Source organism: Anas platyrhynchos, chromosome 2 (genome assembly GCF_047663525.1).
Source record: "Anas platyrhynchos isolate ZD024472 breed Pekin duck chromosome 2, IASCAAS_PekinDuck_T2T, whole genome shotgun sequence".
NCBI lineage: Eukaryota > Metazoa > Chordata > Aves > Anseriformes > Anatidae > Anas > Anas platyrhynchos.
Window position 1 is genome coordinate 24956413 of NC_092588.1, and position 18936 is coordinate 24975348.

Below are 18936 nucleotides of genomic sequence, written 5' to 3' on the forward strand. Positions count from 1 at the left end.
GCTAAATTAATGACAGGTGCATAGATTTGGAGAACTACCAGCTCTAGAGTCATTATTAAAATAGCCTATTTGTTATATAGGGAGGTTTAGTTGTTCATATCAGATTTAATATAAATCTGGACATATTCTATGGATAAGCTGAATACAGTCTTAGCCATACTGACAGTACTGGAATAAACAGTACCAGAACGTTTGAAACTGAGTGAAGGAACACTGATAATCTTTCCCTTTTCTAGGAATAGACTGTGTAATATTTACCATTGCTCTAGTCACCTTCACAGTTGGTCCTTGGAGAGGAGGAGGGAGAATGGGCAATGTGAGGAAGAGGAGGTGAGGATCAGTATCTGACTTTTTTCTCATTCCTAATGGGCCTTACAAAGCTTTCTAGTTTTTGTTATCTAACGCTGTTGCATCACAGGAAGGGAAACCTCTGTCTGTCCTGCTTTATTTACCCCAGATGGGAGAACAGCAAATCTGAATTACGAGAACTGAAATTGAACCTAGTCCTTGTCAGTTTTATACTTCTAAACAAAAGTATTTGTTGTGCTTAAAACATATCAGATGGATAAATTTCTATAGTTTGTTCATGAGTAAGTAAGAACAGCTGCATCACTTTATTGAAAGTTGGCTCCAAACAAACAAACAAAAAAATTCAAGACTGGGGTATACCTACGCCAAATGTCACCCTGGAGTGAATTTTTATGAGTTATAAACTCCTGCCATTTATAATAGAAATTCTGACAGCTCTTTAACTATTTCATTGCAAAGGTACGACTGCAGTACTTCAGGAGGAAGAAACACATTGTCTTCCAGGCTGGTTTCATCTCATGACTTAGCCATTTGGGTTGTTCCTGCATTTCTTTCTGTAACTGTACAGAATATTACAGCATTCCACATTGATAATCATTGACTTCTGAAGAATAATGCTGCAGTCATCCTGTCCTGTAAATGTGATATGTTGACTGGATGAATATGTTGGAACATCAGACATAAATAGTCATGTTGTCATCTTTACTCCATCCTCTAAGAAGGCTCCTTGGATATATGTTGTTTTTTTTCACTTGGTTTAGGTTATTTTTCCTTTTGTCACTGAGTATTTTCTAAGTTATTTCAGTTCTTTTATGAATAATACCTGACCAGAGGATAATACAGAGACCTTCACAATATATAATCCCCAGGGCTGAGGAGAGATTATACCATGAGAGCAAATTCCTAATGCGAGTTCAGCATCCACAATATTCTACACAGGGAAGAGCTCTGCATTGAATATGAGCAGAGAGATGAAAAAGAAAAGGTGGACAAAGGTAGAAGTGTGTTTCCATGAATTCAGGGTATCGCTGGAGAAGATCATTCTTTTTTAATTCATGTTTCAGAATTTCTCCACTGTGTTGTAATATCCCAATTTTGAAGATGACAATGAAATGAGAAGATTGCACTATTGATTGTGAACATAAGGCCCCATCTGGTAGATTAAATGGGAGTGTTGCGTGCACAAAACTACTGAGAACTCTTTTAGAGGGAAGGTTAAGTTATCTGAATGTAACAATGATGAAACCTAGATGTAAAACTAGTGGTAAAAAAAAAAAATAATAATGAAAGATTTCTGCTTTAAGCATTGCAGCTCAGCTTTGTAAATAGGCAAAAAGGACAAAATGCATGTACGCATGGGGCAGGTGGGGGGTGGAGGAAAGGACTTTTTTGAAAAGACAAAGCGGTTTCACTGGGATTCTACCCCTCTGAGCATTTTCTTTGAGGATTCTTCTTTTCCTTCTCCTCCTTTGCTGACTGTATCAAGTACCTTGACTTCTGTGGACTTAAAGAGGCTGTGGTTAATAGTATACAGTACAACAGTAGTGGGGCCTTTAAGTCGGAAAAATATACCTGAGAGATATCAAGTATTTTATGCTTTATTATTAAGTTGAGATAAAAGATTTATGACATTTCTAAGTACTTTCATGTCTTCCTCTGAACTCGGTTCATATAGACTCACAGTAATGAAACACTTGGCTGCACTATTTAGTGGCTGCAAGAAGTAGTCCCCATATTTTTCAAAAAAGTCTATCTAAGACAGTTCTAGAGGATTCTGTGTAACGTGTTTCTATAAACAGATAGTGTGAAGCAGTGGTTTTATTAATACCTACTTGGACTGACCTGCATGTCTCGGAGTTCTGCTACTCACGAATAATGTTCCAGTTCGGAATGATGAAACATTTACACTCACCAGAATGTCACGTATTACACATTTATAAGTGCATTAGAGATGACTAACCAACAAAAATAATAACGAAAATTTTCTTTTGATTGAAAAGTGAGGGAAAAAAACGTCATCCGCCTTTAATCTACTTATTTGCTGTCTGATGCTTACAGAACAATTTAGTAAACATTGTACTAGTGGGTGGCTGTCGGTATTTGGATGTGTATTTGGATGTCTCTTCAGAGTAATAAGTTCTGCACTGATTTATCAATTCTCGCTTGTTGCTATCATCACCTGTGCTGAGGACCATTGTTGCACTGGTTGGGCCCCTGGCTTATAAAGCAGCTTCTGTTTAAAGTGCTGAACTGGGGGATGTTTTCAAAATGTTAGATCTGACTTTCAAACTGAAATAATTGCTAACATTCTTTATCTTTTTTTTATATATATATATTTTTGGCATCATTTTCAATGAATGTGTTTTTCTGCTCTAGGAAAACAAGATTATAAGAAAACCAGGCCTATGTTAAGAGCAACAAGATTAAAAGCAGAGGCCAAGAAAACTGCACTAGGCGTGAAGGTAGAGTTCTCTTTGATAGCTTATACCACCTTTGTGTATTTCTTGTTTCTTTTCCCCATAGATGTACTGCGTGAATATTGATTTCTGAGAGATATTGTTTATGACACTTCAAAATCTAAGTGGAATGCCAGAATCTAAAATATTTATGATGGATTGCTTTTACTTAACCCTAAGATAACTAGAATAGATGAAATACTAAAGGATTTTAAGTAGTCCATGTTCTTGTTATGATGCATACTTTAATGTCAATAAAATATTGTATACTTAGAAAACTGATCTTTCCTGTGAGCCACTCTGTGCACAAAACAAATGCTTTAATGATTTTATATTGTTACAAAAGTGACAATACACAAACATCTCCCTTCTTCCTCTTCCTGTCCTATACCCATTTCTAAGAACTCGGCATTCTAGAATAAGTTTCTTGTGTCATTTAAAGACAGTGTTTGTTAAATATTGTAAATTCACAGCATTATTATCTCAGTCTACATTCTTGTGTACTACCTCTGACTTGGAAAACAGTAGGCTTAACTAACAGCAAAATACTTGGAAAGGGACTGAAATCTGTTTTGGAAATGTCCCTGTTCCAGGCTGGTATGAAGTATAATAATGGCTGGCTGATCATGACTGTGAATATGAAGAATGAAGACAATCAGGAATATTATGTTCTATCCAGTATCATCAGAATGGAGTTTGGCTGAAAGTACATTGTTTATTTAGGTGGCATCCAATATTTTTCCATCACACTTATTTTTGAATCAAAGTGATATACAATTAGCTTAGCAGGAAGGTTAAAAAATGTTGTGTGTTTGTTTGTTTTGTTTTTAAAAGATCAGACACCTGAGTATTCTAGTGAAAGGAACTTTAGAAATGTTAAAAGGAGAACATTTTCTTGTTTCTGGCAGATGAGAAATCAATTTTTTCAAGTTATAGCTTATAGCAAATGCCAAGGTATTACTACCAAGCTGTAACAGCTGTTGAGCTGCCAGATGATGTATTTGGTTGTCTTCCAGAATTTGCTATTATAATCACGAAACAGTGCTTTCTTTTTGCTCCTGATTGCTGATCTCGATCAAGCATTACCGTGCGATGCAGTATGTTTTCACAACATAATCTCCTCAGTTAGTGCTGTGTGTCAGGTTTTAATGAGAAAAAGTAGATTGCCTTTTTTGTTTAAAGGATAGATTATTAACCTTTTGAGTTCGATGTTTTTTTCCTTCCCTTCTTATTAAATTTTACTTTTTCTTTTCATTTTACTTTCAATGACATGACCTTTTAAAAGTGATGTTCTACCTGGAGACTTTTGCTGTACAGCCTAGTTCTTTAGAAATGTACAAGTTTTACACGTACCTCTTACAAGTGAGGAAAATATGTCCTTCAAACCATGTTTTGTTTCATTTTTACCTTGAGTAATTATTACTTTAAAATGATGGAGAATAGAAAAGCATATGTGTAATCACATGTATAATGAATACCAAATATTAGTGAATAAGGAGAACAAGACCAGTTCATTCTGTACAAATGTGTTCCTGCATATTTTTGTAGAATACCAGCGTGGTTGCAGTTTGGAATGACTTTTGCTATCAAAGTGCACACGTGTTCTCCAGGTCATGAGGTGTTGTGATCCCTGGGGATCTGCTGGTTGCAATGTTTTAGGTGTCTGAGGTTTGCAATTCTGACCCTGCCTTTTAAACAAACAAACAAAACAAAATGAAACAAAACAACAATAACAACAAAAACTTTAAAATATTGTCTTCTGGCTGTTACATTTCTTGCACACATGGGCCGTAAAATCTGATTCTGATTGCCCCCGAACAGATCTCAGTCATTTTCCTTGCTTCCTAATTGCTGACAAAAGCTGGCAGAGATTAAGCAAAAGGGAAGGGAAGGTGGATACTTCTCCCTACAGGGATGTGCTTGTGGGGCAAGGAGGGCAAGGCCTTTGTATACAGCCTTCTCGCTGAGCTTATATAACCCATCAGGTTATGTACAGTTCTGAAACTATTTTGAGGCTAAATGCACATAATTGTTTGTTTCCTAATATTCAGAGCTTTGCGTGTGCCTGAGCTCTTCATTTGGGAAGGTATTGTCACAGCTGTCACTTCATATTAGCAAAGTTTTCTGATGCTGATAAACAACATGGTTCACCTTCCTAAGGGTGAGGTTTTAGCGTTTTTATACGATGCAGGCTCCAATTCTGTACTGTGACAGTTGACTAACTTCAGTTTGTGTTGAAAGAAAAGTGGTGTAATTACAGTGCAATGCAGTAAGTAGGCAGCACTTTAAATAGAAATGGCCAAGGCTCTTGTTAAATGTTTGAGAAAAAACATACATATGTATACTCCCCATTTATTTGTTTATCCAGGTTTCAATACATGATATGGAGTGCAGCACTTCAAAGTATATTAACATTTTCCTATAAAAGCTAAGTTGCAGATAATAAAAATACTGTAGAGGAGATATAACCGTATCATACTTATAGAGGTACAACCTCTCAAGGAAAGAGGAAAATTTTATACATCTATGAAAATGCCATTTACAACAATAGCTTTTTTTTTAGTACTCATTGATACCTCTAGCCTTGTTTTGCACTGGGGTCCAATCCATGGGAAGAACAACTACTAGATATAAACTAAAGTATTTAGGGAAAATGAAGGATTGAAAAACAGAGAGGGGATGTAGTCCTCAATATCCATGAAGATAATGAAATTCCACTGTTGTGTATTTCACCGTAAGAGCTGACAACATTTGCTTTAAAAAAAAAAAAGCCTTATAAATGACATAAAACTTTCGAGAACTGATCCCCTGGAGATCCTTCACATTTCATCGCTGGCATACTAATTAGCTTGTCTTGTCAAACTTTGATTGCCTTGTCATTTTAATGCAAGGTTTAAAGTAACAAAGTTTCTTTCAGTCACTGCCATTTAGTACTTTTTAATTTCCCCAATGAGAGATTTTATCCATGTTGATAATGTCAGAGAAGTAGCTAAGCACTAATAACTATCAAAAGTTAGTTCAAGCAGGGTGACCATGCTAGTATTCAGTGTAATATTTGCTCTTTAAACATGTTTAAAAATTAAATATTGTAAAAGAGCTGGCTCTGCTTGTATACATGACACCAATGCAGACAGTGCCAAAACACATGGTGTGCCTTGGACAAGCAGGACCCCTGTCTCAAGAAATAACATGGAGAGAAAGCAATATGTTGGGAGTCTCTCGGTTTTTGGGTAAGACAAGATTCTTTATAGCAGTACCAAAAAGGAAGCCTCTGAATTTTCTCTTTGTAGTTGTTTTGTTGCCTGCAGATGGAAGTACACCTGGAGGTGACGACCAGGTGGAGTAGTAAGGGCTCTATGCTGTCGGTGCTGTCTCAGCTCTTAGAGGTGCCAGTGGGAGGGTGGCAAGGGGAAAATGGTTTGAGGAGTGTTCAAGTTCAGCCCCAAATAGCTGGGTTTTTCTATGCAGAGGCCAAAAGTAATGGGAATTCTTGAAGAGATTTTTTTTTCACAGGCTACAAGAATGAATCTGTGGTCCGTGGGATAGATGATGACGTTTTCTCTCTTGTTGAAAAGCAGACACAAATCTGAACAGTAGCATTTTACACCCACTTGCAAAGATGTAATCAGCTGCAGAATACCACTCCATAGAGAATTATTAGCAGCATAGTACATTGATTGAGCTAAGAAATAAATGTTTCTTAGAGAAGTGGAAGCTCACTGTCTGTCATTCTTCTGCATATCTGCCTAATCTATTGTTTAGCTAGCTAGCTCTCTATTAAGAGTTTATCTCATCTGGAACAAGTTATGTATGAAGAGATAACAAAACATTCCTAGTGTATTTTGGCAAAGGGTGCTCTCTGATTTCATGCTGCTCATAATCTGCTAAGTTAGTGGACTCTGTTTGCCAAGATATGTTGGGAATACAGTTTCATAGCTTTGCAGAAATTAAGGCCACAAGGGACTATTAGATCATTTGATCTGGCCTCCTATATACTACAGATCATAAAATTTCATCCAGATACCTTCTAGGAAATCCAAGCACTTTTGTAGGCCCAAAGTACTGGGTCTTCAAACCAGTTTATGTGCCTCACAAAAAGAGCAGGGCACCTTAATGTACCACCAATGAACAGTGTGATATATTCCCAGTGCTCCCAGCAGTCAGATTTTGATCCCTGACCTTGAAATGGAAGGGAGAGGGGGAAAAAAGTGTACAAAGTGAAAAACAAAATCAGATTGCTCCCATCTGACCCTGGCCTGACCTGTACACTTAAGCACAGTAATCATGGTGGCTTTCAGCGTGTGAACAAGATGCACCAGGCAGAAGCTTAGGAGGATTTTCTGTACCATCTCGGAGCAGAAGTCCATCTTCCTCAGGCTTTAGTCTCTGGCTATGACCAAGCTCTAACACTCCAAAGGACAGTTGAAAGAAAAGAAGTCCAACAATAAAACGTCATATCCCGGTAATGGAATCAATATAATTGAAGGGAAATTTATTGGAAAGGAAGGAAACTCTTACTCTGATCCTATATAGAAAAGTCTGAAGCACAGAAGCATGAACTGTCATTATTTTTGACAATCTAGTACTCCAGGGATTCAGAATATAGCACTGACCATGCAAGCAATTCCAGGCTTCCCAGGCTCTGAAGGAAGGGAGCAGTCTGGAGGCTTTTGTTCACCAAATCCAGGGCTAGCAGCCAGGGCCTCCTTTCACAAATGCCCAAGTTGAAGAATTCTTCCCAATGGCTGAATAAGTTATTTGTTTATTTATATGTTTATTTATTTAGTTGAGAAATCTTGCCATAAAAGACTCATGGCCATGGAAGTCCATATTCTCCCTAAGAGGTTACTTGAATGTTCATTCATTCTTGTTCCTAGGAAATTACATCTTATTTCAAGACTGAGTTTATCTAACCTCGGCAGGACCTCAAGAGGTTCTTGTAAACGAGAAAGACCCCACACTGTGAAGCATCTTACTTAAATACAGGTATATGGCATATAGTTATATGCTGTAACCAAGCTACCTCTCATTCTTCTCTATGATAAAATAAATAACAGTCATCTCCTTACTGGGAATCCCCCCTTCCACATCTAGGGATCACGCTGAGGGAGTGGTTACCTCTTAAATCGAAAGACCTTTTTAGAGTCACAGGCTTTCAAGGCAGAGTTTTCCATTTTGTAAGTACTGCCTTTGTAAGTGCTACTACAATATTATCTAGTAGCATCTTTGTAATGCTACAATATTACAATTATAACTGCTATATTATCTTGCATTTAGCTATGTTAAAATGAATCCTGCTCTGTGATCATATAGCCAGATGTTTTAGATGACTTTGTAGTAGTTCCTTGTTTTCCTTATCTAAGGCCATAATTGTTTCTGTGCCATCTGAAAATTTCAATGGTTAAAATTTATAACATAAAAATTACTGATAAAAGTTAGTAAATTACTTTTGTAACCTTGCATTAGATGTTAAATGTTTTGTTAACAAGCAAACATTCATTTTTAATTCTTATTTTTTGAAATTCTAAAAAATGGTCACAGTGAATGCCCAGCTAAAGTCTTCCACTTAGAAATTATATGGGATAAGAAGATTTATTTTTAAGTCCATGTAAGTTTTATTTTTAAAAAGACAAATATCCTTGGTCCATGTGATTTTCTTTTTATCCCTTTTCAAAAATATCTAGGAATAGTTTACAATTTCAGAGACAGAAATCTGTGGTACTCTTTAACCTAGTTTTAAGATAGTGTTTGATAAAAAAGATACACTAAATATATGCTTCTATTTGGAGGACAATAAACAAATAATTTAACATGTAAAAAAAAAAAATTCCTGAGTGTGTGGTATTACGTTATATATGTGGTATATGATACTGTCATAAACAGTGTCTAAATCTGTGCAACTATATTCAACATTTTTCCTCATCTAGTCCCCGGTTTTTGGTTTTTGTTGGTTTTTTTTTTTGGTTGTTGTTGTTTTTTTGTTGTTGTTTTTTAATATCCTGATTAATCTCACTTAGATCCCAACTCTGCAACTTATTTCATCGGGAATCTGAGGATGTTACTGGAGTATTTTGGCATGGAGAGACATAAAACTGACAAAAATGATAGGAGAATTAAATCTACATTATTCTGCAATGGCACGTGTTTCCTTTATGGAGAAGTTCCTGAAAAACTTAACTAAGCTGCAATCAATGGATTTCTGCAGAAATTGTTCTAAATTTAAGAGAATATAGTAGAAAATTGTGTTCCTTTTTAAAGCTTTCTTGACTGTACTTAGGAATTTGAGAGCAGGGATTTTATTTCCTAGTGTTCTGTACCATGTTATAAAAGAAAAAAGAAAAAAGAAAAAAGGAGAAAAAGCCCTGTGATCATTTTAAGTTTATTTCTATAAGACTTCTTCTTATTGGTTAATTATTCATGGTGAAATCCTCTGAGTAAATGGATTTCGCAGAGGGATGATAGGGATGATCCATAAAGTGCAAGAGAAAGGGAGCTATATATGCCAAGCGGGGAGTATTTTAACATTTCATTTCTATGCATGGCTTAAAATACAAATAGCAAAGCCTGATAAGTATAAAACAAATTAGAATGACAATATGTACGGTTGTTGCAAAGGCAGTGTAGTGGTGTAGCATCTCATTTGCTACTTACATTGCAAAATTTATGTTTATAAAAGTTCATAAACTGGATACAATTCTGAAGAGGCTGCATATCCCTAGCTAAGAGCCAGGCATCCTTTGTTAGACCATTTATTTTAGTTTTTTTTTTAATCAGCCTTCTTCAGTAACTCAGAATTAAGGTGTTCGCGTAAGTCACAAACTTGGAATTTCAATAAGGCTTGTCATTCCCAGGGTTAATAAATACTGATCCATTCACCTACTTCCTAATGCCTGCGTAAGGAAAGCAATGTTATCTTGGTGTTATTTGCTGTAAAACGTAGGCAGAGAGAAATTAAAGAACTGCTCCCAAGCAGTTATTGGGCAGCCTGAGAATAAAATCAACATTTTCCCAGTTTCGCATCCCAGAAAACAAATCTTTAATGCAAACGTTCCCCCCAGTTTTGCTGCTGCTACCACAGTATTTCACAAGGGAGTCTGGGGAGAAGGGAGAGGGAAGGTGGCCTGATTGTAGAGCAGAAAACATGGCAAGTGTGACATCTGAACAAGGGAAAAAACTTTTAATACTGGAATGAATTTGCTGTCTGTGTCAAGTGTGAACGGTGCCTGCATTGTACGGTTTTGTTGTCCACTCTCCTGAGCAGATGGAGCTTGCAGTTGTATGTCACTTGTTTATTACATCCTCTTAAGATTAGTAGCTGTGTGGCCAGATGGGTCTGGGAGCACAGCTGTGGATACAAGGAAATAAATGAAACCTGTCTGACGCTGCCATGCCCTTTTGTGAGATACTGACGTGTTGTAACTGCAACAAAGCAAAAATCACTTTCCTTTAATATATTAGTGAATTAGATGTATTTTTTTTTTAATCAAATCATATAAAAACAGGAGGGTGAGGCTCAGAGAAAGGGATAACACTAAGAGGAAAATGTAGCTGAAATCCTTAGCAAACAGCCTCAGCAAATTCACAGGAACGATTTTAATGTAAAATAAATTTAAAGTGCATATCAATTAATCATCCATATAAAATGTAAAGCAAAGGTTTCTATAGAACAAAGGCTCCTATAAAGCATACACCAACTAGGCAGTAGTATTTCAAAGTTTATTAGATGGCATATGTTGAATTATTGATCCAACATTCTGATAAACTATATAATGCATTCATGTAAATGCAAATGAAATGCTGTTCTATAGAAGAATGCCAGATTATGGGCTAGACTTTAAAAAGTCTAACACACTTTTAACTCCTTCATGGCAGTGGACATGCAAAGTCAGCCACAAAGCTACCACGAATCTGGAGATCCCAGATGGGACTTGTCCTGCAGTGTAGGTCTCTACACCTGACCCATCATCTACACTCCCTTCATAGTCTAAGGGGAGAAATAGGCATTTTTAGAGAATGTCCCTGTGACGTCGTTTAGATATCTTGTTTAGGACAGAAGGAATCTTACGCTGAAGAGGGTCACATCCTCTCCTTCACCTGAAAAGGTTGTCTGATTGTCTAGGTGAGATGTAGGCATCTCTTTTCCATCCCAGTGGCAAAGTAAGTCTGATGTTGCATCTTCTGTATCAATTCAGATTAGTTGCTATAAATTTATTAAACTATTTCTCTCCTTTGAAGTATATGGGTAGGTAGCTCTGAAGCAGACAATTTGTAGGTTAACATGAAACTGAGATTCTGAGGGGAGATTATTGCTTCTTTTTGTAGAGGGTAGGCAGTTTGTGGGGGTGGGCAAACTGACCTGTTCCTTATGAGTACCCCCATACATGATTTCAAAAATCCTTCATGATGATAGGTAATGAAGCAACACGTGCTGTTAGCTGTGGAAGTGGTACTTACTATGAGCTAGAGGAACATAATTACATAAAATACATAAAATACATAAAATACATAATTTGTATTTCTTTTACTGTCTAACAAAATGAGAGTCAACAGTAAAGGGAGTATGCTGTGCTTTCATAGAAAAAAAAAAAAAAACAAACTTAAAAATCAGAAACACTGCAACTTTGCAAGAAGTAATGTTATAATGATAACACTCTGATTTGTTATATCCAAGATGTAAAGCTGGAGCTTAACAGAGTCCAGCCTTAAGATAGAATACGATGATAGGCAGTCACATAGTGAATATGACGTTTAGTAGAAAAACATTTTTTCTGATTCTGAAAGCTGCTATAAATCATGTATACTTTGGAAGACTCTTTTATGTTAATTAAGGAAGATGCAGCAAGTTGCAGTATTTTATGGGAAGAGAGGCAAGTGCAAGTGTGAATTGTTGTGCTTTTTGCCTTATTGAAGAGGGGAAAGAAGAAAAGTTTCATCCAATTCTGAAGGTTTTTGTAGATCCATATTGTAATGCATGCCAGGAGGTTGGGAGGTAGAGGTAGCAATTTTCATTGACTTCCACCATACTGTGTTTGCTTCATTAAAAAATTACAAATTTGTTGGCAAAAAGCAGTAACATATTGCTAGAAAACATCAAAATTCACAGTGTAAATTCATAACTTAAATTTGTGTTCAAAACTGTGGTTCATGAATTCTGTTTTCTTTTAAAAAGGAAGGGATGGAATAATAAAAGGACATAAAGCTCCTATTTCTAGGTCAGACCAAAGATCTTTAAGCCAAGTGTCTTATTTCTGGCAGCATATCAAACTCACCAAAATCTTTATTAAGTGAATGGATTTTATAACGCTCTGAATTGGTAATCAAAAAGAAGAAATCATTAAAGTATTGATATATTATGCAGAGTCTACGTCTGGTGTTATTTTGATGTGCGTTATAGAAGGGAAGTGACATTTATTTCTTATTTATCTTAAATTGATAGTGTTTCTAACAGTTTTTGTTTTACTTTTTTTTTTTCCTACAGGAAGTTGCCCTTGTCCTTGCAGCTATATTGGTATTTTTGTTGGCTTTCTATGCTTTCTTTTATCTTAACATTTCCAATGAAGTTGACCTTGATCTGGATCCAGATGAAAACTAGCAGATGCAATGAATCTATCATCACGATTTCTTCAGCTTGAACAAGACTACGTAGGAACACACAGTCTCTTCACTGTGAGACAGTAAACAATGCCATTTCTTGCAGTCCAAATTAGTAAGTTTTGCAATACATCAGTTACTTCTACATTCCAGATCTCCAAAATAAAGGAAGAACACTCACGCCCGGCAAGTATATTTGGTTAACACCGAAGCCAGGAGCTGCAGTACAACACATGAAGTTTATTGTTTACATTATTTTTTCTCAGGCAGAGAACTTTGATGTCGAAAGACAGGTGCTATTATTACCATGGGTATTGATGCTGACTTCACAGGAGAAGAATCTGCCTTGAGTAAATTTAGGAATCAAAGCTTCCTAATAGCCAAATTAAGTTCCTTTCCCTTTCCCAAGAGGAAGCAGAAATACCAAATAAAATAATCTTTTATTGTTTTATATTTAAAGTATATCAAAAAACCCTCGGTCTTTCTCTCCCTTTTTATCTTTCTTGTAAATGTGTGCGCACACATGCACACACAAAGATGGAAGACATTGTAGGAAAAAATTATCTTTTTAGAAGCAGTCTGTCACCTCCTATATGGACTTAATTTTATGTCATCCCAGATTCTGTGTGCCCATATATCTACAGTAATCTTTTTCATTCTTTTGCCAACTGTTCAGCACACATGTGTTCTGTCAGAAATGGCACCTGGATGACAGAAGCTCTAGCATTCGCATATGCCTCTGAAACACAGTTCTTTGCCTCCTGTGCTGTCTGAACTAGTGTAAATAGAAAGTTCAGTCGATGTTGGGTTTAATTAGTGTATTGCTCTATTATTAATATAAAGTCAAAATTATATTTTAATTATAGTCTTCCTGTTGTTTGTGGTATCAACTGGCTCTACCTGTGAGGGGGATGTTGTAAAAAAATTCTTTGTAGTTATACAATCATTTTTATCATCAAACTAATGTCTGAAGTTATAAGTATTAAGAGGCTTTTTTTTTTTTTATGTACACTTCTAATAATTGGGAAAATCTTGGCTTTATGTCATCCTTTAATTTTCACAAAGTCTCTTTCAGAATATGCAGTGTAGATAACATTTCTGATGCCTTTGATAACCACAAGCAACTTGAAGAAGTTGATATGTCAAAGCAGCTGCAGGGAGCTGTTAAATTCTGCCTTTACACTGTTCTGCTTCAGCTTCAGAATATTACTGAGCTATGGTTGTAAAGGTTTTGGTTTGATCCTTTAAATTTGTGGTCAGTCTTTCTCTAGTTTGGTTTTGTTTTGAAACCAAGAAGAGTATGGAGCCATTAGTGCTGAATGTGCAAATGAGTTAGGCAGATTAACTTCCAGAAAAGCTACTATAATTCTGAAATTTTGTTAGCAAACTAGCCTGGTTGTATCTTTGATAGCAGTTTGTGGGCTGAAGGCTAGGTTTAATTGTAAATGAGACATTTACTGACGTGTTCCAGAAATGCCTGAGTAAGATTCCATACACTGATTTTGAAGACAAAGGCATACAAAATCCTAGCAAATATTATAACGGAGAATATATTTATTTTAAATTGACACAGTCCCATTATCACCTCTTAAGGAACTTAGATTAATGCAGTTAATTTTTAAACCATACAGTAACTATGACCATATACGTTATGTCTCTCTAAGGATACACTTCTTATCTCTTGTACTCCTCATTCACTTTATGCAATGCAAAACAACTCCTCTAGAAATTCAGAGTACAACTGTCTTCCAAGGATATGAAAGGGAAAAACATATACATGCAAATATGTCTCATTTTCTAATTACGACTGTTACAGACACAAAAACTTAACATTTATACATTCATATGACTTATAGGCGGCTAATACTCTTATACATGACCGAACGCTTACTGACATGTTGAATTTATGGTGAAGCATTTTCTGACACATGGCCCGCCTTTCAGTGTGGAGAAAAGCATATCACAATCTGTCTTCTTGGATGTGACATGCCGTTCATTTCACCAGTGCCACACCACATGTCACAGAACCTACAGACCTTCTCCTTTTACTTTGCATGAGCAATTTTCTTGTTCCATAAAATGCTGGAAGGATTGCTTTCTTAATGTGTGTATGTAGCTCCCTGGGTGGTATGTGGTCTCAGAATGATGTGTGGTTATCCCCATCATGCAAGTTGTCTCATAACTTGCTTTCTGAATTGGTTACATTAAAAAGCATGCTATTCCTACTGTCAAATTTATGAAGTTCTTAGAACATGAAGATCTCATTTCCCATAATTATGACTCACAGACAAAATCTGAAGTGCATAAATGTGTGACTGAAGCAAGTTTCCTGTTTTGTGGCTTATCAGTCCATATCGCCCACAAGTGCCATAGTTTGCAGTTTGCCTGTTGGCTTCGTTAAGGTTAGGCCTTTTCATTTATATGAAAGATATTTTCATGTAATGAGAAGATTTTCTGTTGCTTAGATAAACTGGATAGAGTTCTGTTCAGTGTACACAGAAATACCTGGTAAATATTGCAGCAAGTGCACTGTTTCTCTTATCAGCACAATAATTTCTAATGGAACCATGTCAATATGTTTGTTTTTAAAGCTAAAAGCCACCACCTTTCATAAAATTTTTCATCGTTGGTTTTCTAAAAGGCACAAGCACAACAACATTAACAATGAGTTTGGATTATGAGTAACATTTATGAATTTGCTGAAATTACAGCTGATTTACTCAAAGGAGATCGTAATCAACCTGAAGTTATTTTTACTTTCTAGAGCACTGTAGCGACCATACCTGGTAATTTAGAATAGGGACTGATTTGAATCTTGCAAGCACGTGGCTTATTTTGCTCTTAATTATATCACAGATTGAAATATGCCTCCCCAATTTTGGACCATCTATCTTTGTATGAGTTGCTTAGTGCCTATATTAAGAAATGTATTTGTATTGTCTTTGTGCTCTTATTAATGTTGGAGATGTCACATTGAATTACATATACATTTTAAAGGACACTAAAGCAATCTGGACAGCACAATATTCAAATGTGCACAGTGATATTCACCAGCTTTAGAATATTTATATTATTCTATACCTTTCTAACCTCTGAGCTCATATTAAAATTAAGTGTAGCCTACGTAAAAGACAATAAAGAGAATTTCCCTTAGCATCTTCTGTAGATGAAGTTCCGTGTAGCTCCCATCAACTTCAGACAGCATGACTTTATTATAAAAGTAATGCTTTTATACACTTGCTTCAAAGAAAGATTGCTGATCAAATCACTTACACAGCAGCCCTGGCTTGATTGGGTAGGTTTTTTCAAGGATATTTACCTCTGGGAACAGGGTAGACTTCAGTCTGCTTGTGGAGTAAACAGTTTCTTTCAGGCAGAGGCTGTGGTGGAGATGCCTGTACTGGGCCCTCACGTGGTGGGTGGTAGAGGATGTCCCGTCTGGAAGAGTCTCTGGCTAGGAAGGCACAACAGCCTTCCAGCGGTGATTTTGCTCAGTAAATATTTCCTCAGCAGTTTTTCTTTTCCCTTTGATCCCACAGAGGCAGAACCAGCATGTAGAGCATCTCAGGACAGAAGCCTCAGTATAGTAGTTTTACTAGTGCTGCTGGTGAGCATTGCCAAGGAAAGGCTTTAACTCCATTTCCTAGAGTCCATAAATATATTTTACTGGAAGCTTAGGAGGCATGTTAAGCATTTCCCTAATGGACCCTAGAGATGTATTTAAACTTTTGTTGAAGAACGCTTTATTTAAAGTTCACTCTTGCATATCATATGGACATCATGTGATTCAGGGTATGTCATAGCTCCTTCCATTCATCAGACCAGCTTGGAGCAGGAACGGCACATACATAACTGCGAAGATGCACAACACCAGCAAGCATCCTTTCATTTAGGTATAATCTAGAATAGTTGACCTAACAAGCTGTGTTTGGAAGCAACTTCTAAACAACCCAACTAAACAAAGGCACAGTGGAAACCCTACTAAACCACCCATCCCATGTCCATGAGAAGTGCTATCAAGAAAAAGGCTTTTCTGCTGAATTAGGGCCAAGTTTTGAATGCTGCCCCTTCGGAGAGGAAAATGTTGCTAGCAGCTCCCAGTAGAGTGATGAGATGATTCATTTTGCTCTGATGTATGGGATTGTGCCTATAAAAGGCACAACTGAGCCAACTGGTGAAGGTCAAATGCATTCGGGACAATTTTCTGTAAAGTACTGTACTTGAAATGCAGACTATGCAAGTTAGAGTGCCAACAAACAGGATACTACAGATCTTGATCGCATTTCAAGTTTTACTTACAGTAGCATAATAATTAGTGATGCTTATGACTAAGAAAATAACAATATGGCACATCAATAAGACAGCAGAAATGTGACGTTGGAACTGCTTCTTAAAAGATTTTGTGGTGGATTATGCCTGCACTTTGGGAAATGAATCCATGAGATAAATAAACTGGCAAAGATTGTCTGTGATCATATGCTTACAATATTTTTCCCTGAAAGAGCCGACGCTGATATATCGCAGCACTTTTCCCCATCATCCTCTTAGTTTGCTGTAATACATTCTTTTGTAGATGTATTTCTACACTTTTCCAAGAGTGAAGAAATATTTTGTGTAGTTTATCAATGCATTTAACTGACAGAATCCTTTACTCTTCTTCCACCCCCACCCCCCCTTAATCAGAACCAAATTGGTGGGGAGACAGCCAAAATGTTAGGTACCAGTGTCTCTCAAGCAGATGTCACACCACTATTTTTTAGCTCGTTTAAATGAATAAACATGTTAAACTGTGAAGTATTACATTTTGGATTTTTTCATTTTAAAAAAATGGGACAATCTGTTTACTGTCCTTAATTGAGACAACAATCCTGGTGGTTGCCAGTTTTGGCAGTTTTAACGATGAACTATAAATATTGGGACAAATCAACTAACTGGTGATTGTGAAGAATAGTTCAAGTAGAAGCCTCATTTTGCATGAGTACTTTTTTCAGTGCTATATATTTTTTCTAACTTCTATAATTGTTATACTGTTTTTGCATGTTAAAGCCACAAATAAATACATTAGTCAAACGAGAGTCCTGATTCCCTTGTCTTATTCTTAGTCACTGAAAAGCAGATAAGAGCTGGCAGCTTATCTACTTTTTCCAAATTCTTCCCGAAAGGTGTTTGTTCTGGTCAATTATAGATGTGGATGTTATGAGATACGAAGAGCTTCATTTTGCTGAACCTTGGAAAAACTGTTCAGCATACAGATCTTTGGGAGTCTGCCATTTCACAAGGAAATTGTAGGAATTTACAAAGCAGAGGCACGGGAGGTAAGTATGGAGTATGGTGACAAACTGATGTCTTTGTCCTACCACAGCCTCCCTGGGAATCAGTGGAAAGAAACAGAGCTAAAATGGCCAGTTCTTCCAGCTGACAGACATCTTGCAACTCACCGTGTTGCTGGAGAAGAGGGTGGAAGAAATGCTAATGCTGATGTCAAATCAGAGCTCCCTCAACATTTTCTTTTTTGTAGGGGGAAAGAAAAAGAGGGAGGGAGGTCAGGAGGAAATAAAGATGTCTGAAACAAAGCAGCTTCTCAGTGGATCAATGGTTCATATATTTAAGTAAGGAATAAACTGGGTTTGGTAAATTTACACCCAGCTAATTGTTACTACTTTCACATTAAAAATACCACCACCAACAACAAAGCCAGGATAGAGTAGCACTGTGTGTCTGTTGTTAAGTTAAATGTAAATGTTCTTACTGATATTGGCAATGTCTTCATTTCTCTACTCCTGTGATGCAAACAGCAGAGAGGACAGACGGGGAGGGAAATGGCCAGGGAGCCCTTTTGCTGATTCTGCACTCCTCAAGCATCACCCCTGCTCAGTGGGGAGCTGCTGGTGTTTGGAGCGGGCTGCGCTCCTGGATTGCTTTGGACAGGCTACAAAAAAGAACAGAGCAGTGCTTAACCTAGAGGGCGAGTCTCCTACCATCACTGGAGCCTGATTTGTTACCACAAATAGAGAGAAGCTGAGAGGTTGAGGCTTTTTACTTTTATTTATTGGGTTCTCAGAGAGGTGCCAGAAAAGATTTTTTTTGTTGTTGCTGTTGTCTGTTTGAGACTTGTTTCTGCACAGTTGTTTCCCTTACTCAGTGCGGGACTGCTTTCCAGTAAACGGATACCAGACTCATGCCTACTACTTTTGGTAGGAAAACTGTGGACTAAGTCCTTTTGCAAGGGCAGGATGAGCTGCCACCTGCCCTGCTCTCACCTGGCTGAAACTGAAGAGACCTCAAGTAGTTATTACTCTATAATACAGAAAGACCTGCTCTGCTTTGGGAAGGACAGCAAAATCTGAAGTCAGGAAGGTTTTATTTAGCCTTTCTTACCTCAGGAGGCTTCACACTGGCCCACATAGTTAGAGTTCTTATGTCCTTACTGCTTTCTTATCTTTTGATGGCTTCCTTTAGCTTCTCATTTAAAAAAAAAGATGAGCTAAGGTGCTGTGGTTTTCTAATTAAAGCAGGGCTGTTTTAATAACTAGCATGGGTTCTTCCTGCCCAAATGAGCTTGTGACGGTCCCTTCTTAAA

At 37.0% G+C, this 18936-nt stretch overlaps 1 protein-coding gene across 2 annotated transcripts in view; it reads left to right on the forward strand.

Annotated features, from left to right (window-relative positions):
* TRIQK (triple QxxK/R motif containing) overlaps positions 1-17431 on the forward strand; it is a 63728-nt gene extending 46297 nt beyond the window's left edge. For both annotated transcript variants that reach the window (XM_027452462.3, XM_027452461.3), the window contains exons 3-4: positions 2686-2771; positions 12244-17431. In XM_027452462.3, coding sequence (XP_027308263.1) covers positions 2686-2771; positions 12244-12357 — 200 coding nt within the window. In that variant the 3' untranslated portion in view covers positions 12358-17431. The remainder of the gene's footprint in view (positions 1-2685; positions 2772-12243) is intronic.
* The last annotated feature ends 1505 nt before the right edge of the window (positions 17432-18936 follow it).